Below are 27,306 nucleotides of genomic sequence, written 5' to 3'. Positions count from 1 at the left end.
CCGGGGCGCCGCGTCGGGGCCGGGAGCGGGGCCATGCTGGGCCGGCGGCGCGTCTTCGCCGTGGAGCCGCTCGGCGGCCGGGGTGAGTCGCCCACCCCCCTGGCCGGCCGGGGCCTCCTGCCCCGGAGCCAACTCCCGCGCCCGGGCCCCAGTCTGCGCTCCCCGTCCCAGCCCGTACACCCCGCCCGAGGCGCCCGACCTCGCCGCCTCCCTTTGGACGGGCTGAGAGGTGGCGCCGTGCGCTTTGGAGACCCCCCTGGGTTTGGGCGTTAAACCAGCCACCACCTTCCATCCCACGCCCTCCGGCTCCATTTCCCTCGAATTCCCGATGTGGATCCTTCGCCCAGCCCTTGCCCCCGCCGGGAGGTCCAAAAGCCCACTCTGCGGCGGCGGACCCCTTCCCGGAAGAGACTTCCTGGCTGGCTTCCTTGGCCGCGGCGGCGGGGGGGGATCTGGCCCCCCAGCTCTCCCGCGTGGCCGGCGGTGAGACGGAGGCGGCCCTCCGTCCTCTCCCGCACTAGTTTGTGCATCAGTGTTTCAGTTGGGGACCCAGCGCGTGGGTAGGGCCTGCGCAGAGGGGGCAGTCCTCGGGCGCTAGTACTGCTTCTCCTCCTACACCCCCTCTCCCCAGTTCCAGGTTAAGTTTTCTTCCTCAGCTCTCTCCCAAATCTTCACTATTTCTCACTTAAAAGGACAGAAACCCTCAGTGGATATAGCTATTGTTATTTTTATTACCCTCCCCCAGGAGCTCCAGGAAGGACTTCATCCTGCATCCTGATGCTAGTTTGGACCCCAAGCTTCCTTCTTTGTGCCCTTCCCCGTCTCCCTGAGGCCGGAGGGTCGGGGTGGGGGCCACAGCCCTACTGCCCGTGGGGAGTGGTTGAAGAGACTGAGCCTCCCCATTCACCACCTGGAGGTCTTAAGCTGACCCCAGGCGCCGGAGCCCACGAAGAAAGCAGCTACCCCTCAAAAGGAAGATAGGCTGATGGATATGCCATGCACAGCTTTGCCTGCCACACAGCCCAAACCGGGGGTGGGGGGGTTTGTGATGGCCAACAGAGACTACCCGGGAAGGGAACCCATGTTAAGGTCTCCCAGCCAGGGATGGGGAGAGATCTGGGCGGGGCTGTGGCTGTCCAGTCCCGTCCCCTCCCTTCACCTCTGGCCCAGGACACTCCTCTTTGGGGAATGCTGCCAGTTGCCAGGAATGCTGGGGGCGTTAGGGGCAGCCTGCCCAGCCTGATGCTGACTCTCCTTGCAGATGGGGTTGCTGAGGACTTGGCACACGGTTGTGTAGTACCTGGAGTCAGCAGCACCTACAGACGGATCCCCGACGCTGCTCAAGCGTGCTCGCTGGACTCCTGGAAGGGGGATGGCCCGCTGAGAGGTCTCAGGAGGCAGGAGCCACTTCTCAAACTGGCCTCCCGGGACTCAGGCGTGGAGATGGTGGTTGGGGACAGCCCCCTGACCCCCTCCCCGGGCCTTTCTCAGGACTCTCTGGACTTTGAGCCCGCAGGGAGCCCTGTGCCCCTGGGCCTTGCTTCCCTGGAGCCTGCTGCCCACCTAGGCCGGCTTCTGGCCAGCCGTAAGCTGGAGCAGGTGCTGGAGCGGTCCCGCCAGCTCCCGACCTCCCCTGCCAGCGTGTCACGATACCCCTGCTCCCTGAAGTCGCCCAGAGAGCCTGAATGTGAAATGCCCCTTTTTGGAGCAGGGGAACAGGAGGCCGCCAAGGCAGAAACTGCCCTAGAGGCAGGCGTGGAAGAAGCAGAGGTGGTGAGTGCCAGCTCTCAGGCTGGGTGGAGAGTGGGATGGAAACGGCCTTTTACATGGAGGGGTGGGTTGCTGGCTGGTGGGGCCTCACTGACCTGTTCTCCTTGGAGCTGTCTTGGGGTGGGGCGTTCCTTGCCTCTAACTGAAGGGTTGTTCTCGCCTCAGCCCACTCCCAGCTGTGTGGAGGTGGGCAGTCTGGGGGCTCTCCTGGCAGCCTGCCTGGCTACATACTGAGAGGCCACCTGAGGGTGTGTGCCTCCTCTCCCTGGCCTCTCTGCTCCCACCTGCTGGCTGCCGAAGATGGGAGCCTGGCTGAGCTCAGAACCTCGCTCCGTCCCACAGGCTGGGGGCCTGGGGCCTGAAGCCTGGGCCTGTCTCCCAGGGCAGGGTCTCCGCTACCTGGAACACCTGTGCCTGGTGCTGGAGCAGATGGCAAGGCTTCAGCAGCTCTGCTTGCAGCTGCAGACCCAGAGGCCCCCGCGGGTGAGTGAGCTTCAGGCGGGCAGGCCAGTGGGGGGCAGGTGTGGCGGAGGCAGAGGGGGGCCGGGACCCCTGGAACCAGCCCTTGAGTTGGGTCTTGAGTGTCCGTCTGTCCTGTGCGCAGGATCCTGAATCGGAGGAAGAAGAGGAGGAGGGGGAGCCACCCGTGGCCCCTTCACCTCCACCTTCTCGTGCTCGAGGCCATCAGGTGCACGAACAGCTCAGCCAGATGCAGGGGACAGGTGAGGGGCAAGCGCGCCTCCCTCTGTGTCTTGCCTGCCCAGTCCCCTCCCCCCGCCCCAGACCCTGTGGGCCCTGGGCTTGATGGGTGGCCTCCTGCTTCCGGCCCTGGGTAATCTGATTCTCTTTCTGAAGGGGCAAAACCAGCTGCACCCCTAAAGGTAGGGCCGCCTGGTGCCAACCCTCCCAGGCTGTTAGAGGCCACAGCAGAGCCAGCTCACATTTTTCCACCCTCCCAGGGACACAAGGTAGGTGATGGGTGTGTATGGAGGCAGGGGATAGGATGGACTGGGGCTATGGGCTGGTCGGGATGTGTGCGTAGCCTGAAGGCCAGGGATGCTGGGACAGTGATGGAATTCCTGATGTGAGCAGGTGACTTGTCCTGGCTGTGCTGCCCACTGTCTCTGGGAGCTGGGTCAGGGCTATGTTGGGAGGAGCTCTGTGGTGATCCCCTCACCCTCTGCTCAGCGGGATCTCTCCCACTGGAACAAGGTCAAGGTCCTGCTCAACCGGATCCGTTGGAGGAGCCCGAAACACCCCGATTCCCCTGCCCCTCCTGATGGCCTTGGGGCCCAGCCCAGGTAAGGGCAGAGGAAGGAGCCTGATGAACCAGGACGCTGAGATGGTACTGCCAGTCGTGTTTTTTTGGTCCTTTGAAATCTGAGAGACGTAGATAGTCCTGGAGAGGGTGCTGGAAGAAACAGAAGGTAGTTAAAGCATCCCATTTACAGAGGAGGAGGCTGGGGACTGGGCTGGGGAAGGAAGTTGCCTTCCTGAGGCTACCTGCATGGTGAGTCCGTGGCTGAGCCAGGAACAGAGCACGGGAAACCCCTCATGCCCGTCCAGCAAGCCCTTGCCCCTCGCAGCTGAACCTTAGGCCACCTCCCGGATTTGCTGGAAGAGCAAGGTTGGGACACAAAGGATTGATTCCACAGATGATGGGGGGTAATGGTGAATAACTCGGCGGGGATAGGAAGCACTATGTCGATGTCCCCAGACTCGCCACGGCAGGTATGCAGTGCTCCATAAGCTCTGGGCCATTGCTGCCTTGTTTCCCCCTCCAAACCTAATGCTACCTTTCCTTTTCCACAGGATTGAGTCAAGGGGCGTCCCTGAAAGACCTCCATGCCAGCCCCTCCGGAAGACCTTTATGCCATCATTTGTGGTTAAGAAGCAACGAGCAAAAAACCTTTCTGTATGCTGAGACCTCCTGGTGCAGGGACGTGACCCTGGGTGGAGGGGTGTGCAGCGAAGCCTTCTTCCTTGCCCTTTGTCCTGTTGCTGCTTCTGGGCACTGCCAGGAAAAGCTGCTGATGCTCACCCTTCTCTCTGAGGAGAGGGCTGGATCTTTCTCCTCTGGGCAGCCTGGCAGAGGAGCCCTGGTTCCCTGAGAGGCCCCAAGGTGCGGCAGCCCCTTGGCTCCTTGCGGGTTGCCGGAAATCCCCGGGCCTAGTCAATGTGAACGAACTTATTTATCAGGAGTCCGTAGAGCATGTTTGGCATGGAGATCTACTGGGGCCTCACGTGTCACAGATGTGTATTTGTGCAAAATGATCCATGTATCTCTGTGAGTCTCACTGTTGTGAACTGGCTGGATCCAACCGTCTCTTCTGAATCATGCACTCAAAGTGTTGGTCTTCTGGGGGAGGCGACTGCAGAAGGATGGAACTGACCTTCATTGCTCAGTGGGCCGTTACTGATTGGGAGTCCTGCTTTCCTTCTCCTACCTTCATGGGTAGCCCCAGGACAGAGGTGGGGGTACTATCTTGGTGCCTCTGCATGGAGTTTTGTCTGTGAAGCAGAGCCCCTGAAGACTGAACCTGGAATGGAAGGGTCAGGGACAACATGGAGAATAGCAGAGTAAGCTTCAAGGTCTGTCTTCAGCTGCTTTGGTCCCTAATAACCTTTACACATCAGAGACTCATACTAGCTTTTAGACCTTGACAAAAATCCCTTAACTTTTCTGAGCCGTAGCTTCCTACTTCATCTCCCAAATTGTTTAATGATACCTGCCCTACCTACCTCACAGTCTTATTATGCAGATAAAATGAGATTAAACTGTCTCAAAGTGCATTGCGAATGTTACATGAACAGGAAGGGGGAGGGCATGGGGTTGGGAGGAGGCCAAACTGCAGGGATGGTGGGAAGGCCAGAGGATAAAGGAGGACTGGGGTTGCCGTTGGAGACTAAAATAAATGGCCAGTGATTAGTGGCAAGACTTGAAGCATGTCATTTCACTCAAGTCTTAGGTTTCATGTCTGAGAATTAGGGCGCTAATTCCTGACCTTATCTTCCAGCATTGGGAGGACCAAAGGAAATGTTTCTGAGAACATTGTAAATGTCTACCAAAAAATTGTGGTGGTTTATTTATTACAGCACTAGGTTCCTAGCTCTTTGCTAATTAAAAAAGGGGGGGGGAGGTGTGTGTGCTGTCAGTGGAAGGGCCGGGCTAGGGATGAAGTCATTGGCTTGAGTCAGACAGGAATGTTTCCTAGAAATGGTCACTGATCAGGCACCCTCTTCCTTCAGTCAGAAGGGGCTATTTCTCTTGCGGCTGCAGCCCTGGGGTCTGCCAGAGTGAGGCCAGATGCCGGGTGGTAGGTGCTCTCTTCTATTTAGGGATCCAGCTCCTGCTGTCTGGACCAGGAACCAGTGCTCTAAAGCCTACTTTTCTAATGGGACAGTCAAGCGGGGACACCGCCAAGGCCCAGCTTCCTAACGCGCATCCGATCGGGGAAGGCGCACTTCCGTTCCACAGTTGGAGCGGGATGGCAGGCCGGCGTGGGGGAAGGGAGAAGTCGGTGGAGAGGAGGGAGGGACCATATCCGGGAGAGTGGCAGCTTCCGACCAGTGGTCGCGCTTCCGGAGAGGCGCTTCCGGTGGTGGCGGCAGCAGCAGCTGTGGTGGTTCCGGGTGTCTTTGTCCCCCCGGTGTCGCGGCCCTGGCCCGCAGGTGGGTTGGGGGGCCCCCCGCTGCCCCTCAGCCCCTTCGCCCCTCCCCCGGCCGAGGGGCTGCGAGGGCCGGGCAGCAAAGGTGCACGGGGCGCGGAAGGGGCCGAGCCCCCCTTCGGACTGCAAGTCCCGTCTCCCTGGCAACGGCCTCGGCCCTGGGGGCGGGCGGAAGGAGGAGAAACCGCGCGCCTTCGTCCTCCCACGGTGGCCCCGCCGCGGTCCGGCCCGGGAGGCCCGGTACCGGCGGCTGTTGAGGCGGGAGCGGAGGCCCAGGGAACACGGGAGCAGGAGGGCGGGCGGGCGCGCTGCTGGATTCGCGTTCGTCGGGGCTACGGGGCTACCTTCCCACCAGCCCGTCCGGGGAACAACCGGCCGGGCTTCCGGGGAGAGGGCCCTCACCTTCTCTTCTCCGGCACCAGCCTCCTCCATTTTTCCGGGCCTTGCGTGGAGCATTTTGGCGGATGTATTTGAATGAATGAATGTCACTGGGGCCCTTTCCAATCCCCCACTCTCCCCAAGCATCTGCGGGTGGTGTGGCATCGTGAGAAGAGCGCTAAGTTGTTGGCGACCTGGGTGCGAGTCTCAGTTTTGTCACTAACTGGTGATGTGACCCTGGGCAAGTTTCAATCTCTGTGAGCTCCAGTTTCCTTTTCTTTACAATAGCTTGACAGTATCACCCACCGCTAACTTACTGTAAGGGCAAACAGGAACAATGTAATTTTTGCATTTCCTGCTCTTTAAGTTCTCTCCATCTCCTCCATTCATTCTCCGAACCCTTCATTAAGATCCTGTTAGTTTTGGGGGGTCGATGGAGAATTTCCCTCTGAGCTGTTAACTTCTTTCTTTTCCAATTAAAGGTTTTTTTCTAAGACTCTCTTGAAAGAGGACAGCATTCCCAATGTCCCAGTTTAAGCGCCAGCGGATCAACCCGCTTCCAGGGGGACGCAACTTCTCAGGTGATCACCTTTATCCCTATTTGGCCTCATACTGGGTATTATGTGCTTTGGATTAGTCTTTTAAAATGTGGCTTTTGGGGTTTCCCTGGTGGAGTGCAATTTGCTGCCAACGTTTCATAGGAAAAGAGGAGATGAGCACAGTGGGGGCAGGTGAAACCCTGTGGAGGAATTGCTTGGAGTCTTTGCCCTTTGGGTCTACCATATCTTCTGTCTGACTCTAGTGCTCAAAATGGTAGATGCAGGTCCTGGAGATTGCTTCTCTGTCCACATAGGCGCAGCTTCAACATCTCTTCTGGGTCCTCCTCCTGGTTTGCTCACTCCTCCTGTGGCCACAGACCTGTCCCAAAATGCCAGGCACCTTCAGGTAGGTTGGGCATTTTTTCTAGTGAGTTTCAGCGCTTGAGACTACCACAGCATGCATGGGTGTCTGGTGCGTTCATTCTTGGATCGCTGTGTTCATCCTCCTGGTGCTCCTGTGACGGGGTGGAGGCGACTAGACACCTCTGACTGGGGAGTCCTAAGTTCTGGCTCTAGGGAAATCTTTCGGCTGCTTCTTGGAATTAAAGAACTGGAAATCCTAGAAGCAGCTTGTGACCTAAGAATCAGTGTGATCTCTTCCTCCTCCTTGCAGCAGATTATGACTGTTACACGTGTGTGCTTCCTTCATGTGAATCTTGATGCCATACTTTGTTGAAGCTGGCTGGGGTTTGGCTAGAGATGAGATGCTAACAGCAGAGCGTGGACAAATGCTCTGTTACTTTCAAACTGCACTATTCTCTTACAGGGTGGGGAGAAGCAGCGGGTCTTCACTGGCATTGTTACCAGCTTGCATGACTACTTCGGGGTGGTGGATGAAGAGGTCTTTTTTCAGCTAAGGTAGGCTTGAGGTCAGTCCCTTGAATGCTTGTTGAATTCAGTTCTGTCACCATGCTGGTGGGGCCCCTCTGAAGCCATTGCTTTGCTGTTTTTATGCAAGGTGTGCAAAATCTTGATGGGCGGGGCCTCCTAGGGGCAGTCAAGGTGGCTTGGCCAGGGTCTCTCTCCTGACTGGGTCTCCTGGCTTGTGTGCTGGCAGTGTGGTGAAGGGCCGGCTGCCCCAGCTGGGTGAGAAGGTGCTGGTGAAGGCTGCATACAACCCAGGCCAGGCAGTGCCCTGGAATGCTGTCAAGGTGCAAACGCTCTCCAACCAGGTATTCGTCTTTCCAGCGTGTGCATTGGAAAGGGGAGGGAGGGAAGCCCCAGTGCCCTGAAAGCTGGGCAAGAACTTTACTTTTGTCGAGGGGCGGGGCTGCATCTTTCCAAGGTAGTGAGCAAATCAGCCTCGGGATGCCCTGAATTTCCTGGTTCCTGTCCTGCAGCCCCTGCTGAAGTCCCCAGCACCTCCCCTTCTCCATGTGGCAGCCCTGGGCCAGAAGCAAGGGATTCTGGGAGCTCAGCCCCAGCTGATCTTCCAGCCTCACCGGATTCCCCCGCTCTTTCCTCAGAAGCGTGCGTACCAGTGGCATGGATGTTGGGGTGTGACTTTATGGGGGTACTCTGGATGAATGGGCCTGTAACTCTCAGGTGGTTGCTCTCAGAATAGAAGTGGGTACTGCTGTCACTGGAGGAAAGGGACAGGGAAGTTGGGCAGATACATAGGGTTTTTGAGTCACCAGCCATTTCTTCTCTGTAGCTCTGAGTCTCTTCCAAACATCCCACACACTTCATCTGAGCCACCTGAACAGATTTCCTGCTCGGGGCCCTCACAGCCGATTGGATCAAGGCCGAAGGTAAGAGAATGATCAAACAGGGAAGATATTTTATTTGTCTCTAGGAGCAGAGCAGTGTCTCTTTGCCACCCCTACACCAGCATTCTCTTTCTGCAACTAGATCCTGGTCCTTTTCCCCTGAAATAGGCCGACACGCTGAGATGTATATGCAAATATTAGAACTTTATAAACTGGTTCAGCAAGCAGGGATTTGATATAGTTTGTCTTTCAAAATGCCATATTGAATTTTATAATTTGCCCTTTTATTTCTAGTCCTTAAGACTGAAATGCCAAAAATCAAAACTATCCAGAAATAGTAATTGTCCAAAAAATGTAGCTTTGCAGTGTATGTTTTAACTTCTAGTATAAAACGTTTCTTTATATACATTGTACACATCAGCGTAGCATTAGAATCTGTAGGGCTGCACTCTGCCCAGTAGTCCAGGGCCGAGCCCAGAACATGTAGATAGCTTCATGGCCTGTGTGTAGCCGGCATGGTGGATTTAGGACTTGGGGGTGTTCTAGGCCATCCTGTATCCTCTGAGAGCTTTGGGTACTGCCGGGAGCATGCTGCCTAGTCTCTCCAGCTGACGTGTTCCTTCTCTTGCCTTACTCTCTCCCTAAAACGTTTTGCTTATATCTCTAGGAGTTAAGCTTGGGATTAGTTTGCTTAAGGCTGGTTTTAGTTCTTCTGTCGGTCCTCATTTTAATTTTTTATTAGGAAAATTGCAGATATAAGCAAAGCAAACAGAAAAGGATGATGAACCCTCATGTACCCACCCCCTAGGCTTCAATAAGTATCAACATCTTCCATTCTTTTTCATCTCTGCCTCCATCTGTCTACTCCCTGCCTTGTACTTGGTGGTGGTGGTCGTAGTTTTTTTTAAGATTAAAAATTTTATCGCAAATAGTGTATAGGTTGAAATGCACAAATCTCAGTCGGGCAATTTTGACATGGAAAATTCACATAGCCCTCATCCCAGTTACGATCTAAAACATTTCCATCACTCCAGAAAATTCTCTCATGTTCAGGTTCTTTTTTGAAGCGAGAACTGTACTGATAAGGAAACAGCCCCCTATTTACAGATGCCAGTAGATTATTTCATGATGAGGGCTGAGAATGAAATCCAGTGTGAACTCTTAGAAGGAGCGTGGAGTAACTCCGAGAACAAGTTTAGGCAAAGGGACGCAGCTAGTCTGCTGAAGCTGGTGTTTGTTCCCTTGGGGTAGGTCATTATGAGTTCTAACTAGGAGAGTGGTTCTGTGGTCTGGGATTGTTGTCCACCGTGCCTCCACTACTTCAAACACCGTGTTCTGTTCTCAAATCACCGCTGTATGCTCTGCGTACACCTACACCCCTGGTCCTGTGCATCTTCCTGGTCTTCAGTTTCCAAGGACTTTCCACCTCTCACATCCTGTGAGTTTATTAAAGGCATCATCACCAAATCACAGCCAGTGTCCTGAGGGATAGTGTAGCCTGGGTGGAAATCAATGGTTGCTATTGACTTTCTGCTTTAGGTTCATATTCAGTCTCTCTCTACAGTCACGTGTATTTGATTGTCCCGGACATGCCAAGCCCTGTGCTAGGCTTGTGTTACATTACTTTGGCCATAGTGCTTTGGTGTCATGGCTCCCAGAGAAAGGAGACGTTCGCGCCGGCAGGGAGGTACCACCGTCAGTTAGTACAGAGAATCTGTGAAGTAGGAAAGGGGGCAGCTGGAGTTAGGTCACTCTGGGAGAACAACAATTTACAAAGGAGTCAAGCTACTTGAGTGTTTTGGCTGGAAGCCAACTTTTATTTTGAATTTCAGGCTTTGGGACGGAGGTAACAGTGTCTCCGTTCAACTGCCAGTACTGAACTGCTGAGGTTTTTGGACAGGCGTGTCCAGTGGGATGCCATCTCAGTATCCTGCTGAGGTTCCTGAGATGTCTCCCACTGGTACTGCTTCTCATGTGTTCCTGACGAGTCCCCATAAGGAGAGAAAACTGGCCATTGAATTCCAGGCTTCAGTGGGACATCCACTGTCACTAGGGTGGACAGCATTTACTGAAGAGTTTGCTCCAGTTGTGGGTGAGCTGAAGAGAGCTGTCAGAATGACTGTTAGAAGCGTGGAAGCACTGACATCCCGGAAAGGCGAGAGTGGAAGGCAGCTTTTGGATGGAGACGCTAATAAACTGGGAAATGGGCCAGGCAGATAGAGAAAAGATGAAAACCTTTGTGTTAAATGTAATGAATGTAGATGTCCAGGGCTGGAATGACAAGGGCAATGAGGCAGGCGGGTCTGAAGGGAAGAGCAGAGGCCTTCTGGTAAGCAGACTGTGGTCAGCACCGTACCTGGGCCGGAAGAACTGACAGGTGATTTTATTTCTCTTGTGAGACATGGGGGTTTTCCCTTAACAGCCTGGCATTTTATAATGGTCTCAAGGTTTTTCCTTTCCATTTTTACTTACTGAACTCCTAACATGGTGATACTAGAAGTAATGTGTTATAGAAGTGTATGAAGTAGTACGTGCTATTATGTAACTTTAAGTACTACAGAGATGTCTCACTCCTTCTTTCCTTTAAAGGTAACCATTCTTAAAGGCCTTTAGAAAGTAATTTTGAAAAGAGAAATTACTGCTACTTTTTTTTGGTCTGTGTTCTTTTGTGGTCTTTATATACGAGTGTACTTTTTATAATTTAATTTTTTAACTTTAGAGTCCAGATTATTTTTTACGTTGTGATTAAAGTGATTAAACGTTTCTTCCATATTGCAGTGTAATCCTCGTGATTGTTTTAATGGCTGTATGATTATTGTATTTGTTTACTATAAAAGTTCAGGTATTACTGGATATGGATGTGGTTTTCTTACTCTCGGCTTGAGTTTTTTCCACTATTTATAATCTCTGTTTTTCTTTTGAATTAACTTCCTTGGGATAATATTTTCAAGCGTGGAATTATCGGATCAAAGGGTTTGAGTGTTTTTATGACTTTAACGTGTATTGCTAAGGGTTTGTTACAAGAACTCTCTCTTAAAACTTCCTTCATAGAATCCTTTGCATGGTACCATATATGTGTCTCATGTTAAAAATCTTTTCTCGTTTCAGAAAATTATGTGTTAGCTATAAATTTTGAAATTCAGAAAAATACAAAAAAGAAAATTATTCATAAGCTTTACCAGTCAGAGGCGTCCATCATTAATTCTTTTTTTTTTTTAAGATTTTTTTTTTTAAGTCATTTCTGCACCCGCTGTGGGGCTCTAACTCACAACCTTGAGATCAAGAGTCACATGCTCCACTGACTGAACCAGCCAGGCGCCAATACTTTATTTTTTAGTCTTTTAAAGCTTTTTTTGCACAGTTGAGGCACTACTGTATACATACTGTCGTGTACTAGTCTTTCTGCTCACCATGGGTCTGTTACAAGTGTTTATCCATTTTACTAACCTTATAACAGTGTGTTATACGGCTGTTAGCAGTGGCTTTTTGATCCATTTCTTTGATGTTGGGGATTCCGGTTGTTACCAGTTCTCTTAGGCCAGTATGCACTGAACCTTAACGTGACAGTATGGTTTCTTCCTCCTGGTGGCGGATCAACCCCCAGCGATGACTATGACTCCAGGAAACGCAAACAGCGGGCTGGCGGAGAGCCTTGGGGCGCCAAGAAACCGAGGCACGACCTGCCTCCGTACCGGGTGCATCTCACTCCCTATACTGTGGACAGGTGAGCCGCTGGGGCGTGAGGCTTGCGGCTGGGGCGTGAGGCTTGCGGCTGCTACCAGTTTCTTGTGTAGGTGACATACAGTCTGTACAAGAGCAGGAGCGTGTGTATGGGGTCGTGTGCCTAGGACCTTTTGGGTTGTTTCTTAATGCGACAGTTTTTAATTTCCAAATCTCAAATTTTGACCAGCATAGCACCACTGACATGGGTGTCTTGATAGAACTCTGGTGATTCGATCATCAGAAATAAGAATGCCAGGCTATCATTAAGGCTTACCCATCAAAATCCAGGTACCCAGTACCATTTCTGACTCAGGCAGAAAGTATAGCTCCTAGGCACCTTGGGACTCGTTTTCCAGGGGACTTCGGAATCATTTTTAGAGTGCTCTAGCTCCTGCGAGGACCCCGGCCCACAAGCTTACCTATCTCACTTAGGAACTGATTGACTTAGAGGCAGAGGAGTGATTCCACATTCATCCAGCAGTGAGAGGCAGGGCGCCAGCCACCGCCCCGGTAGCAAAGTTCACCTAAGCCCGAGCTGAGGTGAGGGGGCAGCCTCCTGGTACCTGTTCCTCAAGGTGGAAGGGAAAGAGGCCTATCACTGCCCTTCCTGGCATCACTGGTTTTTCTCCACGGCACTGGGCAGGGCCTCTCCTGTGTTCCCTGCTGAGCCACCTGCCTCCCAAGGTTCATGTCCTCAGAGGACAGTGTGGTCCCCACATCACAGAGGGGGTGCACGTAGAGCCTCCTCCCGTCAGTCAGAACGTGACTGCTGACAGTTAGCCACGTGCACACAACTGTCCTTTTGAATATCTATGGAAGCCTCTTGTACTTACTGTTTGGTATTTTGCTTTTTTTACTCAATGTGTTTTAGAATTTATTCCATGTTAACGTTGGTTAGATTGATCTCATTCTTTTCAGCACCTACACAATAGTCCACTGAATGGATAGACTGTTTATTTCACCAGTTCTCTATTTCCACGTTTTAATCATCCTAAGTAGTGTTGTCATAAACATCCTTCTACAGACGTCTGTGTGGAGAGGTGCTAGTACTTTACTGAGGTCAGTTCCTAAAATGGAGTAGCTGCTCCAAGGGTCTGGTTTTAAACTTGGACATCCACTGCCAGTTCTCTCAAAGAGGCTGTGTCAGCTGCCTTCTCGCCCACGGGGCTTGAAGTGCTCACTGCCCCACGCTGCTGCCAGCGCTGTGTTACCAAACTTTGCGATCCTTGTCAGTGTCCTAGACAAAAAGTGATAAGCCAATTTGCATTTCTTTAATTATAAGTGAGACTGAGCATACGTTCACGGGCTTTTAAGTCTCCTTTCTTTTTCTGGTTAAGTACCGGTTGATGTCCGTTTTCCTAGTTTTTTCTCAGACTCGTAAACCTTCTTGTGAACCTTTTAATAATTTGTGGGCTCCTCTTCGATCAAGACAGCCTTAGCTGTCACATACTACAAGTGTGTTTTTGTTTTTTCTTTCCCACTTCGACTTTGCCATTAGAGGCTGAAATGTTTAGTGGTCAAATCCCATGCATCTTTTTTTCAGAGATGTTTTCCTTCCCAGATTAGAAAATAATTTGCCCTTTTCCCCCGGGTCTTTCATGGTTCCATTTTTTTAACAATAATTTGGTCTTTGCTCAGTCTGGATCCCCTTGCTTCCCTCCTCCAGCCCCAACTGTGACTTCTTAGAGCTCCAGCGCCGCTACCGCAGCCTCCTGGTTCCCTCCGATTTCCTGGCTGTGTGTCTGAGCTGGCTGTCGGCCTTCCCTCTGAGCCAGCCCTTTTCCCTCCATCCTCCAAGCCGCATCCAGGTATCTTCTGAGAAGGAGCCGGCTCCAGATGCTGGTGCTGAGCCCATCCCTGCAGACAGTGACCCCGCTTACAGTTCCAAGGTGAGTGGACTGGGGTCCTGCCTGCCTTGTCCATGGTTGGAGGCTGAGAAAGCTCTCGAGCATGTCCTCCATGCCGCCCCTGCCCAGGTACTGCTGCTCTCTTCCCCGGGACTGGAGGAATTGTATCGTTGTTGCATGCTCTTTGTGGATGACCTGGCTGAGCCGAGGGAGACGCCAGAACATCCTCTGAAGCAGATTAAGGTAAGAGCTGGAGTCCAGGAGGTGGGAGGCAGTCATGGGTGATGGATGGCCAGGCCCTGTCAGGTTTTCAGCAGCTTGGCTCCTGTTCATGAGCTCGTAGAAACAAGGAGCCCCGAGCTGAAATAGCGCTTATTTCACCAGAAGGACAGCATGGCTCAGGATGTTCTCGTCAGAAAAAGTTACGTGGCTAGTTCCCGTTCACGGGTAGAGAGATCCACCCTCCCCTGCTTCTGAACCCACGTGGAGGACTCTTCACCACATCCTGCTGTTCTCATTCCCCAGGGGTGGGCTGCCTCATGGTGAGAGATCCAGGGAATTGTTGGTTTTGTTTTTTTTATCTTGGATCCATTTTTCCAGTTTTTGCTGAGCCGGAAAGAAGAAGAGGCAGTGCTGGTTGGGGGTGAGTGGTCTCCCTCTCTGGACGGCCTCGACCCCAAGGGTGACCCGCAGGTGCTCGTCCGCACTGCCATCCGCTCTGCGAAAGCCCAGACGGGCATTGACTTGAGCGCCTGCACCAAGTGGTGAGTGGCCGGCCCAGGCTTGTCTGTGTGGGGCCCGTTGTACTGGCGAGACTGTTGAGGAGGTCAGTTCCTGGCCTTTCTGACCTGGGAGTGCTCTTCTCTTTCCCGGTCCTACCTCCTCCCTCCCTCCAGCCCTCGCAGATGGTCGTCTTGGTCATGAGCACGAGTAGGGGTGTGTATGGGTGTGGGGGGCCAGCCGACCCTCCGAGGCTCGTCCCGTGCGATCCCCCAGCCACATTTAGTGATCCTTGGTGCTGGCAGCACTGTGGGTAGTCATTGTCTGCTTACTTGTGTCGAACCATTGATGAACCATTTCTTGAGGACTCAGTCTCTTTTGTTTCGTGTGCTCAAAGCTGCGCGTGCAGTAGGTGCTCATTCAGTGTTGACTGGAAGCTGAAGCACCTGCTTGCGAAGGTTGCGGGTCAGTACTTCCCTTTTCCCTTCTGCTGTGAGCAGGTGGCGCTTTGCGGAGTTTCAGTACCTGCAGCCGGGTCCCCCGAGGCGGCTCCAGACTGTGGTGGTGTACCTGCCCGACGTCTGGACCATCATGCCTACTTTGGAAGAGTGGGAGGCCCTGTGTCAGCAGAAGGCCGCAGAGGCAGCTTCCACGCCCCAAGAGGTGTCTGGGGTAAGGCCGAGCCTTGCAGACCAGTGGGTAGAGTAGGTGCCCTGACCTCCGGACCCAGCTGGTCACAGCTCTTGGCTTTTGTCGCAGGAAGCAGAGCCTCCGGAGCAGGCAGCTGATGCCTCCGAGCCTGTAGCAGACACCTCTAAACAGAACGCAGAGAATCCGGAGGCCACGGCACAGCCGGAAACGGACACCGATCTCCCAGAGGCCCCTCCACCCCCTCTAGAACCTGCCGTCATGGCACGCCCGGGCTGTGTCAACCTGTCCCTCCATAGTATTGTGGAGGACCGGAGGCCAAAAGAAAGGATCTCTTTTGAAGTAGGTGTAGGAGTCTGGGGAGGCTGTGCAGTAGGCCGCATGGGATGGCAGGGCTTCGAACATTCCCTTCTTCCTGCTGCTCACGGGCCTCTGCTGCCTCTTCCACAAGGTGATGGTGTTGGCTGAGCTGTTTCTGGAGATGTTGCAGAGGGATTTTGGCTATAGGATTTATAAGATGCTGCTGAGCCTTCCTGAAAAGGTAGTGGCCCTGCCTGAACCTGAGAAGGAGGAGGCAGCCAAAGAAGAAGAAACAGTCAAGGAAGACTCTGCCAAGGAGCCCAAGGACGAGGTACAGAGTGAGGGGACAGCTGCCGAGTCAGACGCCCCTCCGGTGAGTACCTCTGCCATGCGCACGGGCACCGGGGCTCTGTCACTGCTCCCCTCCCTGCCTGCGCCTCATCCCCCTGCCTCACGGCCACATAGCTAGGACGTGGTGTGCGAGGACAGGGGAAGCGGGCCGGGAAGTGTGGCCGACGCACTGCGGCGGCACGGAAGCCTCCGTTCATTGTGCCGTGAGGACAGGTGTTTTGGCTACTCGGTGGTTAACTTGAACACTGCATTTTCGTAACGCTTTCTAAAGCACATGGGTCTCTTTCTTGCCTAAATACTATTGAGTAAACGTAATTTTTGAGGGACTGAGATTGACTCCTAAAGAGAATCCCAGGTGCCTGGGAGTCGCCCCTAGTTCGCTCTGAACCCCACGTCCTGGAACGCAGTAAATGAGACTGTGTAGCTAGAACCCTTACTGCGGTGCCTGAACACGGTCGGTGCGCAGGTGTTGGCTCTTATCGTTGTTAGCAGTTACAGGTGACCGTTCTCATCTTGGCTTGCTTCCAGAAGGAAGATGGGCTTTTGCCCAAACCTCCGTCTTCCAGTGGAGAGGAGGAAGAGAAACCCCGGGGTGAGGCATCCGAGGACCTCTGTGAGATGGCCCTTGACCCAGAGCTGCTCCTCCTGAGGGATGACGGCGAAGAGGAGTTTGGTATGTGTCGGCCTTGTGCAGCGGCCGCCGGCTCTGTAGCTGGTGCTCTCTTGTCACCGCTGTGCGTCTGGGCCCGGGGGTCCCTGCTCCACGCTCATCTCAGTCTTCCTGTAGCAGGAGCCAAGCTGGAGGATTCGGAGGTCCGGTCGGTTGCCTCGAACCAATCAGAGATGGAGTTCTCTTCTCTTCAGGACATGGTGAGTCCTCTTTCCTGCCCCCCCGCCCCACTGACAGTGAAGCTTAGCAAGGCCTCTGACTCCGCGCTGGGAGAGGAGACTCCACTGTAGGACTTCTGGCACCCTCTGACTGACAAGAGACAAAATGGGGTTCTTGGTTCATGGAGCGGTACTTTCCTGGGATCCAGGACACTTCAGTGTCTCCACCTGGGTGCATCTGAGTGGGGTGTCTCATGCAGGTGCGCACTCGGCTCCTCCGTGTGTGTGACAGCCCCCGGCACGGAGGTGGCCCGGGGTCCTGTCTCCAGCTGGAAGGGGTGCCCGGGTGTGATCATGTCAGCTTCTCAGAGGGCTACATTCCAGGTGATCTCGCCGTAGAGAGAACTCTTCGTAAATCTTGTTCGTCCTTGTTACTCTTGCAGCCCAAGGAGCTGGACCCCTCTGCTGTGCTCCCTTTGGACTGTCTTCTTGCTTTTGTCTTCTTTGATGCCAACTGGTGTGGCTACTTGCATCGGCGAGACTTGGAGAGGATCTTGCTCACCCTTGGGCTGCGGCTCAGTGCAGAGCAGGTGCCTGTCCTTCTGTCCCGAGTCCCTTCTGAGAAGGCCCCCCTGACGTCCGTGCGCGCGCTGGTCTCCCGTGGGTGGCTCGGGATATGCCGTAGTTCCAGGTGCTGGTGCGTCACGGGGCAGGAGCTCGCGCCTTCTCATCAGGGGCTGTCTTGGGTGTGTGTGTTCTCCAGGCCAAACAGCTGGTCAGCAGGGTGGTGACCCAGAACATCTGCCAGTACCGGAGCCTTCAGTACAGCCGCCAAGAGGGCACGGACGGAGGGCTGCCCGAGGAGGTGCTCTTCGGTGCGTCCTGCCGCCCTGCCGCCTTCCAGGGAGGATGGGCAGGGCGGGCTGCTGCCTTCTCCTCCTGAGACCCTCCCCTCGAGTCTTCTTCATGGCCCCTTCTAGGAAACCTGGACCTGCTACCTCCGTCTGCGAAAAGCGCAAAGCCGGGCGCCGCCCCCACGGAACACAAAGGCCTGGTGTCCCACAACGGCAGCCTGATCAACGTGGGGAACCTGTTGCAGCGTGCAGAGCAGCAGGACAGCGGGCGGCTCTACCTGGAGAACAAGATCCACACACTGGAACTGAAGCTGGGTGAGTGGCCTGCGGACGCAGGGACCCAGCCCGGATGGGACACGCAGACGCGTGTACTTGGAGACTAAGGGATCCCGCTCCTCGCGCTGCAGGCCTCTTGCCCTGGGCCACGATGCTTAACTTAGCAGCAGTCTTTCTGCCATCTGCCCCCACCAGAGGAGAGCCATAACCGGTTCTCGGCCACGGAGGTCACAAACAAGACACTGGCGGCGGAGATGCAGGAGCTGCGGAGCCGGCTGGCCGAGGCCGAGGAGACGGCCCGGACGGCCGAGCGCCAGAAGAACCAGCTGCAGCGGCTGCTCCAGGAGTTCCGGAGGCGCCTGACCCCCCTGCAGCTGGAGATGCAGCGGATGGTTGAGAAGGTGAGCCTCCCCTGGGAGTGCTGGCCAGCCAGGTGACCTGTGAGGAAGCTCGGCCACCGTGTCCACGCCTCCTGACCCCGCCCGGGTTTGCCGGGGCTGCGGCCTGGTCTCCCAGAGGGGAGTGTCGGTGGGCCTCCCATCTTGGCCCTTCCTCCTCGAGTCCTCATTCTCGTTCTAGGCGGACAGCTGGGTAGAGAAGGAGGAGCCAGCACCTAGCAACTGAGGGGCCTGGTGCAGGAGCTGCCCTGTGAGGTCAGCGATGGAGCCTGCTGACGTTAGAGCCCTTTTGGTTCCAGAAAGACGCTGGAGCAGGACCTGGGAGCCATAGGCAGGGGTGGCTGACCCCTGTGCTCAGCCTCCGTAGAGGAGCTCAGGCCGTCAGGGTGGGGTCTGTGCTGTGTGGGACGGATGAGTGGGGAACCCCGGCTCCACTGACAACTAAATCCAACGCCTTCTGCACCCCTCGAATGTCATTCTGCCCTCCACCGTGGTATTTCTCCTGGGGCCCTTTAGTCTCGTGCTCACTTTCTCCTGTCCTCTTCCAGTTTAGAATAAGACGGGAGGAAAAGGCTTTTCAAATATGTCATAAGGTCTGATGCCAATAAACTGAAGAAACAGCCGTGGAGTCTGGCGGGGGTTAAGAGCCCTTCCTCTGGATGGCACAAACCCTGCTAGGTACAGGAGCAGGTTCTTGGGGGAAGGGTCTCCCTTGGCCATCGCAGGAATGGAGTCCGTGCTAGCGAACTCTTGGTGTTGGGCTGTGTCTGCCAGAGAGCACTGTGTTCCAGCCACCCCAGACTTGCCAGAAGAAACCAGCACCTCCCCATGTTCAGAATGTGGTATTGGCTCTGGCCCAGCCTTTTTCCCTGTTGCCCCATAAGTCTCGCCTCTTTCCATAATCCGTGGTTTGACTTTGTATATAAAGTTGGTTTTTTTTTTTTTTTTGGCTTTTTGTTTTTTAAATAAACCAAAGTCAAAAACAAGCCACGTGTCCTCCATAGCCCTTCCCTTCCTCCTCTTCTAGGTCGTCCTGTGCTGCCCCTTTCCTCCCAGCCCTCCATCTAGAAGGTGGGGCGGGGGCAGCAGGAAGGGCCCGCCCCTGGTGCTCTGGGCCCTGCCCCCTGCTGGGCGAGAGAGGCAATGCCACAGGGGTGCGGCCAGCTTGGGGGGGGGGCAGCACAAGCCTGACAAACCTAGGGAGCCTCTCTTCTCAGTCACAGTACAAGAACAGCTGGCGATTTTATTAAAAACTTTACTTGAAAAAATAAAATCCCAAATAGTCCGGTGAGACAAAACCACTGTTCTTGCTTTGAGGCCTGTGAATCAGGCTGCGACATTTTGTGCCGTCGGCAGCCTGTTGACACGAGCTGAGTCGGGTTTCCTAGGGAACCTACAAGGCTTGGGGCTCTTCTCTGCACTTGACCCAAGGGACAGAAGTGGGCTAAGCCAGTTTTTGTCATGCTGGGAGGCTGGAGTGAGGGGTCTGTCTGGCCTGGGGGAACCATAGTGCTTCTGTTCCCCATGGCAGTGTCTCGGGCCTCTTCAGTCTCACATGGAAAGGCAGCAAGGGCGGGGGCATTCTCCAGGATGGGTCTTTGGAGGTAGATGCGATCACGACCGTGCAAGCAAGGCCAAGACCTCAGGTGAGCAGACAAAGCCTGTGCCTTCCGGAGGCTGGCAGCTTGCTCAGGCCCTGGGCCAGGATGCCCTTTGGACGGTTGTTCTGGAAATGAGAAGGCCCCTGGAGTTTTTCTGCCCTGCTTACCTGTCTGGGCTCTTGCTATGGTGGGGTGCTAGCAGCCTGCTTGCACTCTTGGTGCCAGGCTCACCGCAGAGGGCTGGTGAGGTAGAGCAGGGGCCCCTGCTGTCCCTGCACTTCTCTCAGGGGAGGGCCTTTTGCCGGCTGACGCCTGAGCCTAAGCTTGACAAGGGCAACGACCAGGAGTCTTTGAAAGGGTGGTGGGGACTCAGTCATCCGCCACAATAGAGAGGGCTCGAAGCTCACTCAGTCTGGCCTCGTTCTCCTTCTCCCGCTGCTCATCAGGGTGGCCAGGCTGGTCAAGCTGCTGGGTCAGGTCTTCAAAGATCTTCTGCATCTCAGAGTAGTACCCAACCTGCGGAGGAGGAGGTGGGCAGCTGCTGGGCTCCTGCAGGTACCAGGCCCCGTGGCCTTGCACCCCCGGGCCCAGCAGCACAGCTGGGGCCAGAGAACGTCCCAGAGGCCCACGCGCTGCTGTTCCCTCAAGCAGAGCCCTCAGCCTGAGCGTTGAGTGAAGCGCTCTGGTTTCCACTTTGCCCCTCCGTCACTGTCCTTGCCCTCAGCCCATCTCCCGAAGCCGCATGGCAAGTGGGGAGACCGAAGCCTTGGCTCCCGGCCCTTCAGGACCATCCGCTGCTGCCGCCAGGACGACAGGAAGTCAAAGGAGGGAAGCGGCGGGGCCTTGGTGAGGTGGAGGAGGGGCTTCTGCCTCAGGAGCCCTCCAGGCAGCTGAGGGGCGGAGCGGCCTGTGCCAGGAGGGGGAGGAGGACAATGCTGCCCAAGGCTGGGGTGGGGACACTGGCAGGACCCTTGGCAAAGGTCCCGGGGAAGCCAGAGAGTCAGGCATGGACTAGAGGCTGCTTTAGCGGAGCTAGAAGCCAGAGACCTTTGTCCATAGGAGAGAGGGCGTGGCTGGCCCCCAGAGCCCCAAGAGTCCGTCTTAAAGTAAAGGTGAGGGAGGTGACCCCTCCCCAGCCTTGTGTTCCCTCCTGACCTGTCCCACGGTTAACTGACGGCAGCCTGCTCAGCACCGCCTCAGCTGTGTGGCCTGGAAGGCAGGGCTCTGAGAGCAGCTTGTGTGCATGTCCCTGTGTGTGTAGGCATCTGGGGTGACAGGAGAGGCCTGCGGGGCGGGGGGGGAGGAGTGCGGGCGTGCCGAGGTACGGCGGAGACCCACCAGCCACTCTCAGACGGCGGAGGGCCACTCAGGCCCAGCGCTTTTTCCAGAGGCCACTTCTGCCTCAGGCTCCGCCTCATGACCAAAAGCAAACACCTACTTTCGTGAAAGTGATCCATGCTATTAAAATCACTATTTGGACAACCCTAAATTGTGTCATCTCCAGCTCCAAGTCGTCTCTGGGGAGAAGGGACCCCACTTCCACTCTAGCCACCGGAATGCTATTACTGGCAAGCAAGGCCAAGCGGCGGGTTTGGTGGCAGGGCCGTGGCTCAGCTGCTTCCGAGGAAGTGTCTCCCACACTCCCACAGCTGGATTTCCACCGGGCTGAGGGGGAGCTAATGAAGGTCTGACAGTCCTGCTGTCACCTGAGTGGACGGGGCCCGGATTAGTGCTGGGGGAGGGCGGGCCCCCGCCCTGCCCCCACTCCCGCCCCAGAGCCGCACTGCGCAGGCTGAGTCACTAGGAATGCTCACTTCTCTAGTGACTAATGGCAGCGACAGCCTCTGGAGGGGGAGGCTGGTGCTGAGGAGGCAGTAAACACCCCCCAGCCACCCCGCTGCCTGGTTACAGGGCGTCCCTAGCCCCTCTGGGCACCCTGCGGCTTCCTCCCGTGAACAACAGAATGGAGGGGGCAGGGCAGCACGCTGGGGGCCGGGGTGGTGGCGGCGGCACAGGACAGGGAAAGCACAGGTCTCCTTAAACACATTCCTCCACAGCCTAGGCTGAGTTGCTGGAAGGAAGCCCTCACCTCCAGGGGCAATGCTCTGGGGGCAGGCCCAGGAACCCTTCTTCACTTGTGCAAGTTCACGTTCTGCCTCATTTCTCCCTAACAACCCAAGACGTGGTCACTACCAAGTTCCGTCTCCACCATCAGTCCTGCTCAGGGTTCCTGAGCCCCGATATGCAGCCCCATGTTTTTGGGTATCCTCCAAAGATGGCAGGCCGGGGAGGCAGGAATCAGTCTTCCTCAGGGCGCCTGTGACTGTTGACTGCAAGGAAGGAATATGTCCACTGGGGGGCGCCAGACGCCCAGGCCAAGAGCAGAAGTGGGCTGGAGGCGGATGAGCCTTTAGCTCTGTTACCCACCGGGGACTGAGGCAAAGGCCATGGGATGCTGAGCACCTGCCGTGGCCTAGGGGGTCCCACGTGGCGGAGACCTCTTGCCTTTGGCACCTTAACCTTCTCTCTTACAAGTGGGGGGAGAAATCCCTGTTAACAGCTTGAAGAATGATGGGCCAGGAGGACAGGAGCTATACGCACAGTTGTACATTTTGTGTCCTTCCACCCCTGAGGATTGGGAGACAAGGGCTTAGCCCATGTCTCGTCCCCGAGCAGCCTGGCCCGGGGGCTACTCCTGCACCTCCACCCACACCCAGCCGAGGCCAGCTTGCTATTCCAGAAGGTGCATGGTGGCCAGACACCCAGGCAGAGGCCTGGAGCACGGCTCTCCCCAGGGTTCAGAGAGCCCTCCAAGGGTGGCTAGAAGTCAGGACCCCCCGCAGTACCCTGCCTAAAGAGGAGGAACTGGAGTGGGGAGGCGGGGGCATGGGGTCACCCTCCAGGCCTCTGTGCCTGGCCTCCCGAGCACACCACGCAAAGAACCCGCCTGCCCAAGACAGGTGCTGACAGTGCGGCCTGCTATCTTCTTGCCACAAGTGGGGGAAAAGCCATTCAACAAAAGGAACCTTATCCCAGAGCGGGGCCGAACCAGAGCAACGGAGGAGCCGAACAGAAAGTGGAGCAGAGCCTCGGAGTCGGGGTCTCCGGAGGCAGTGCCAGGGCAGGGTGGCAGCGCCGGTGTCCTCGCGGAGCGTGGCCGAGCACCCTGCCGGCGGGGTGCGCCAAAGCCGGTGCTGGCTCCCAAGGGAGCGAGTGTCCGGCCTGCTCTGGGGCGGGGTGGCAGTGGCCTCACCTGGGCTCGGATCAGTGCCTCAAAGCTGGGCTGGAAGTAGTCAAGCCGACTGTGGTAGAACCGCGGCATCTCATCCAGGAGCTGCTTGTTCTTGGCCTCGAAGTCGTCCCGCACAGGCCGTAGCTCTTCTCGGGCCTGAGGAGCAAGACGCCACGGTCAGGGCTCTGGGGGCACGGTGTGTGTTGGGGGCGGGAGGGAGTGTCGCGACACCTGGGCCTTGCTGCCATGGCCCCAGAGCTGGGCGTCCACCCCCACCTCTCCCTTCTCTTGGTACCTGGTGGAGTTTGGCCAGCACGGGCCCCGTCTTCTCCTTCTCCTCGTACTTCTCCACCTTGGCCTGCAATCTCCTGTAGTCCTGCAAGGCCTGCTCCCGCCGTTTCACCGCCATGTTGAGGCTCGGGAAGACGCTGCCGAACCTGCGAGACACAGCCCAGGTGGGTCCGGGCCGTTCTTGGAGCTGCAGCCTCACAGCTCGGGGGCCGTTCAAACATACATCCTGAGTGCCTGCGAAGCGCCGGACCCCGTTCTAGGTGGTGGGGTTGCACACCAGGAAGACCGCTGAGGCCCCGGCCCCGGCGGAGCGCCCGCTGCCGAGGCGGCCGTGTGCGGAAGGCTGAGGGAAAGAAGGCAGGGCTAAGGGCCACCCTGCTGACCTGAGGTGAGCCATGGGGGCAGGAATGCAGGGAAGCCGCTGCTCCTTCCCCGCCAGCGACACACACCCCGCATGAGCGTCGCGGCGCTGAACGCTCCTTGGACTCGTCCGCCCAACATCCTCCTTTGATACAACGAACGGAATTGCAGCGACATGACACGGCTTGTCCAAGGTCACCATGAGGGAGTAACTGTCCAGCCGAGAACTCAGGTGTCCCAGTTCTCTGGCACCTCCCCACCACCTCGTGATGCCACCAGCAGGCGACAGCTGCAGTCAAAACCTCGTCTTGGCCTATTTCTGTCAGCTGACCATGGGAAAAGCAGGAACCCTCTGGTTCTCGCATGGAAATGGCTACACCGTCAAACCGGATGTTTGAGGAACATGGCTCAAGGACATCTGCTTGCCCCACCACGACTACAAAGCACCACAGGGAAAGGCTGAGGAGTACGCCGTTCACACAGAGCGGCAGTGGATGCTTTGGCCCCTGTGGGCATCATCTTTGCGACAAGTGTCAACTTTAACTGGGAAGGGTGATGAGACCGTGAGATAAGACACAGGGCAGGACCGCATGCATCCCAGGCGGGGATGCTGGGCTTCCCTTGATTAATGAGTGCTGGAGAAGGCAGGGAAACCTGCGAGCAGGTTTTCTGGACAGGAGGGGACAGGCCAGCTTCCTCGAATGCACAGTCCGCAGGGCAGGCGGTGCTGTCGCTGCAGCGGGAGGTGTCCACCCTGCAAACCGGGAGCGCCAGCAGCCCGGGCAGATCTAGCCCTGCAACCGAGACTGCGGCAGCACCGTGGTTGTTCGGGGCTGTGAGGCACAGAGGGGGCAACTCAGAGCCAGGGGCGCTGGGGGAGCCTCCCCTTCGTGAGCGCCAGGCAGCTCCCGGGCCATGTTTAGGTAGTTCAGATGCCACATCAGGAACAATTCTCCAAGTCTGCCACTCAAAGGAGCATGCCCACGAATTTGGTTTTCTTTCTTTTCAAATTTTTATTTAAAATTCTAGTTAGAAGAGCTTGATTTTTAAAAGCCTCAACTAATCAAGAGTGCTCGTGACAGAGTAATGAATAGTTTTTGCCAGAGAACAGAGAATATAAATTTGACCAGAGCACTGAATTCCCCAGCCAAGGCTAGAGGCGTAGGCAGCTGATTCTGGGGGCACTAAAGGGAGTCCCTCTGACTGACTGGGTGTGCTCATGGGCTCACTGCCTAACTGGAAAGGCCAGAAGTGGGCAAGACACGTCCTTAGACAAATCAGTCATCAAATCAACACCGAACGACTGATCTCCCCGCAGAAGAGGTCTCCTCGGTGCTGTGCAAACTGGACGTGGGGAGTGGCTGCCTCCAGGACAAAGGTGTCCCTCTACCCCCAACCCATGGTAGGTCTGAACAACTGAGACCATCGGCAGGGATTGGCCTCGCCATTTGTGCCTCTGGTGGGGGCTCTGAGGGGGTCTCAGTTGCTAGGTGAGCCCCTCTCCCTTCCTGGCAGGTGTGTGGCCAGCAGCTGAGAGGCATGGGACTCAAGGGAGCAGGTGCAATGGAGCCTGAGAAGCCACCGCCACAACCCCCTCCACCCCAGCCAGACTGGCCCCGCTGGGCACCCTCATTCTCTCATGAGAAGTGACCTGACTGGGTGGCCCCAGGGCCTCTGCTGTCCACGCTGCTGGCAGCCTGGGGGGAGCGGGCACAGGACAAGGAGGAGGCAGGAAGCGGCAGGTGGGGAGTTTTCTCCAATTAGGAAAGAGGGCAGCAGCACGACATAGCACGAGGAGCTCGCTACGGGGGCCAGGCGGGACAACCACCGCACTGGCTGGCCGAGCACTTCTGGCTAACCTTGCACCCCAGCAGCACTTGTCTCTTTGCTCGTCCTCGGTTGTCACCTGGGGTCAATTCCCAGGGCCTGGGTCAAAGGCACTAGAGACGCTGACTAAATGCAAGCACTGGAGCCACCTTACAAAGGACGCCGGAGTCCCACCCAAGGGCCAAGTCCTGAGCCCCGAGCTCCGAGGAGTGAGCAAGGCACGGGTCCAACTACAGATTTCTACGTGATGCTGGGCAACCTCACGGACCGGCAGTGTAAGAATGGGTGTGCCCCCAGGATGCTACTCAGCCTCGGGAAGCAAGACCACCTGTCCCCTGTAGGGAGGAAGTGGCTACAGTGCCAACTGGTCCCGGCTCTGTTAGAGCCTCCAGCAAAACCATTTCTTCACCATGGTAACTTCTGCCTCCCAAAATGGAGCTCCTCAGTCACACCAAGAGGCCTCAGAAGGCTTAGCTGGCTTAGGTCACCGCAGATGGGTCCTGAGTCTCTTGGCACCTGGGGGGCTTTGGGCCCTGGGCTACGGGACTCCCTAGGGGGGAGGCAGGTGTCATGCCCTTCTTACGTTAAGTGGGCAAATTCAGAGTGGGCAGGGAGACCAGACAGTGCATTTGAGGAGGCTGACGAAAGTGTGGGGGCCGGGGCTCTGTAATCCTGGCTCTGGCTCCTGCCCCACTGAGGCCCCTCCTCCCCATTAACTATGTGGACACAACACGGGACTCTGCCGGCCCCTCGCGTTGGGCAGTGCGGGCACCACACCGGTGTGCAAGGCCAGGAGCTCATACGACAGCAGGCCCCAGGTGCGCAGTGTCCAGCGCTCTCCTCTACCCTCAGGGTGGGGAAGGGAGGGGGCACGGAGGTGTGGATAGGTATAGGCTAGTCCTGGTGCCTGGGCCCTCCCAGACTTGCTCCCAGGACCCTACAGAAGCACCTGCTGACTTCAGCTGACAGGAAAGGTGGGGGACCCAGCTCTCCCTGAGGCCTGAAATCCACCCTTTCACTGGGCTGCCACAAAGATACAAGGCTAGGAAGTCGCACCGCCTCTGCTCAGTTTCCCACTTTCCCCGATAATTAGCAGTGACGTGGAACATGGAAGGCCCTGGGCCAGGGCCCCAGGGCAGACGCCACCCTCCATAGGCAGCTCAACCCACCACTTCAGCCCATGGACATGTCTGTCCCCTCCTCCTGAGCAAGGACTGAGCCACTGCAGGGGTGGGGTTCAGGCCTCCCTCTCTACACATGGGGAAACGGATTCAGGGAAGCAGGGACCCAGGCTTGTGGGCTGGCTGGGGGCAGGCTGGCCTGCCTAGCACTCGCCCCACTCCACTGCGCTGCACCACCTTGGCGATGATGGATTACCCGGGGTCTTCTTCCCAAGAGTGCCACTGTGGCGTCCGCACTAGGTCACAAGCTCCGAAGGTCTGTGCTGTGTCTACCCTCTGGAGAAGGGAGAACAGGGCTGGGCCTACGTCAGACCGTCGCCAAAGCTCTGTCCAGGTGACTGTCCTAAGGTGCAACCAAACTGCCCCCCCCCCCCCCCCCCCCNGGTGGGGTGAGGAGGCAGGGAGAGGGAGGAGGTAAAGGGGGAGGGAGAAAGAGGCCGGCTGGGAGGTAGGCTGGGAGCAGCCGGCCCTGGTGGGGAATGCCTGCCATTCCTCAATCTGTGCCCACACAGCCGGGATCTTCCACCCACCAGGAAAGGGAAATTGAAAGCATCCCCATCCGACCATGTGAACGCAGCCCAGAGACTGGGGGATTAGAGGCCGAGCCCCCTGGGGGGAGGCTGGGGGCGGTGGGGTGGCCATGTGGCGATGTTCTTCATCAGAGGACAGGAAAGCTGCAGTTTCCTGTTTCCGGTACCGGGGTCCCTGGGAGCTTCTCTCCTGGCAAGAGGCGGCAACAGGCAGT

General features: G+C 56.3%; 3 protein-coding genes across 15 annotated transcripts in view; 2 read left to right on the top strand and 1 right to left on the bottom strand.

Moving 5' to 3' along the window:
- On the top strand, positions 1 to 4,553 carry C5H8orf58 (chromosome 5 C8orf58 homolog). Of its 6 annotated transcripts, XM_034661276.1 has the most exons (8): positions 1 to 82; positions 746 to 845; positions 1,262 to 1,773; positions 2,113 to 2,253; positions 2,375 to 2,492; positions 2,626 to 2,738; positions 2,959 to 3,071; positions 3,583 to 4,553. In XM_034661276.1, the coding sequence occupies exons 3-8, from the start codon at positions 1,444 to 1,446 to the stop codon at positions 3,692 to 3,694; spliced, it is 927 nt and encodes a 308-aa protein (XP_034517167.1). In that variant the 5' UTR covers positions 1 to 82; positions 746 to 845; positions 1,262 to 1,443; the 3' UTR covers positions 3,695 to 4,553. The 6 variants fall into 6 exon arrangements, with proteins under 6 accessions (XP_034517167.1, XP_034517169.1, XP_034517166.1 ...); XM_034661278.1 differs by lacking the exon at positions 746 to 845 and having other exon boundaries at positions 7 to 82; positions 2,983 to 3,071; XM_034661275.1 differs by lacking the exon at positions 746 to 845 and having other exon boundaries at positions 7 to 82.
- A 503-nt stretch (positions 4,554 to 5,056) lies between these two features.
- On the top strand, positions 5,057 to 19,035 carry CCAR2 (cell cycle and apoptosis regulator 2). 6 transcript variants are annotated; one of them, XM_034661272.1, is made up of 21 exons: positions 5,057 to 5,087; positions 6,299 to 6,397; positions 6,670 to 6,761; positions 7,182 to 7,273; positions 7,473 to 7,587; positions 7,756 to 7,885; positions 8,070 to 8,166; positions 11,729 to 11,848; positions 13,514 to 13,736; positions 13,824 to 13,937; positions 14,295 to 14,458; positions 14,915 to 15,086; positions 15,174 to 15,404; positions 15,514 to 15,735; positions 16,242 to 16,386; positions 16,501 to 16,583; positions 16,985 to 17,131; positions 17,305 to 17,416; positions 17,522 to 17,710; positions 17,867 to 18,072; positions 18,251 to 19,035. In XM_034661272.1, the coding sequence occupies exons 2-21, from the start codon at positions 6,340 to 6,342 to the stop codon at positions 18,293 to 18,295; spliced, it is 2,757 nt and encodes a 918-aa protein (XP_034517163.1). In that variant the 5' UTR covers positions 5,057 to 5,087; positions 6,299 to 6,339; the 3' UTR covers positions 18,296 to 19,035. The 6 variants fall into 6 exon arrangements, with proteins under 6 accessions (XP_034517163.1, XP_034517164.1, XP_019650274.1 ...); XM_034661273.1 differs by lacking the exon at positions 5,057 to 5,087 and adding an exon at positions 5,287 to 5,442 and having other exon boundaries at positions 13,646 to 13,736; XM_019794715.2 differs by lacking the exon at positions 5,057 to 5,087 and adding an exon at positions 5,287 to 5,442 and having other exon boundaries at positions 16,504 to 16,583.
- Positions 19,036 to 19,304: 269 nt separating this feature from the next.
- Positions 19,305 to 27,306, bottom strand: part of BIN3 (bridging integrator 3) — a 42,314-nt gene continuing 34,312 nt past the window's right edge. For all 3 annotated transcript variants that reach the window (XM_002914791.4, XM_019794716.2, XM_034661274.1), the window contains 3 exons: positions 23,198 to 23,339; positions 22,924 to 23,058; positions 19,305 to 20,186 (listed from right to left, as the gene is read on the bottom strand). In XM_002914791.4, coding sequence (XP_002914837.2) covers positions 20,040 to 20,186; positions 22,924 to 23,058; positions 23,198 to 23,339 — 424 coding nt within the window. In that variant the 3' untranslated portion in view covers positions 19,305 to 20,039. The remainder of the gene's footprint in view (positions 20,187 to 22,923; positions 23,059 to 23,197; positions 23,340 to 27,306) is intronic.

The sequence above is a fragment of the Ailuropoda melanoleuca genome, chromosome 5 (assembly GCF_002007445.2).
Source record: "Ailuropoda melanoleuca isolate Jingjing chromosome 5, ASM200744v2, whole genome shotgun sequence".
NCBI classification, from domain to species: Eukaryota; Metazoa; Chordata; class Mammalia; order Carnivora; family Ursidae; genus Ailuropoda; species Ailuropoda melanoleuca.
Note: the sequence above shows the minus strand (reverse complement) of the source record. Positions and strands in the feature narration are given on the sequence as shown.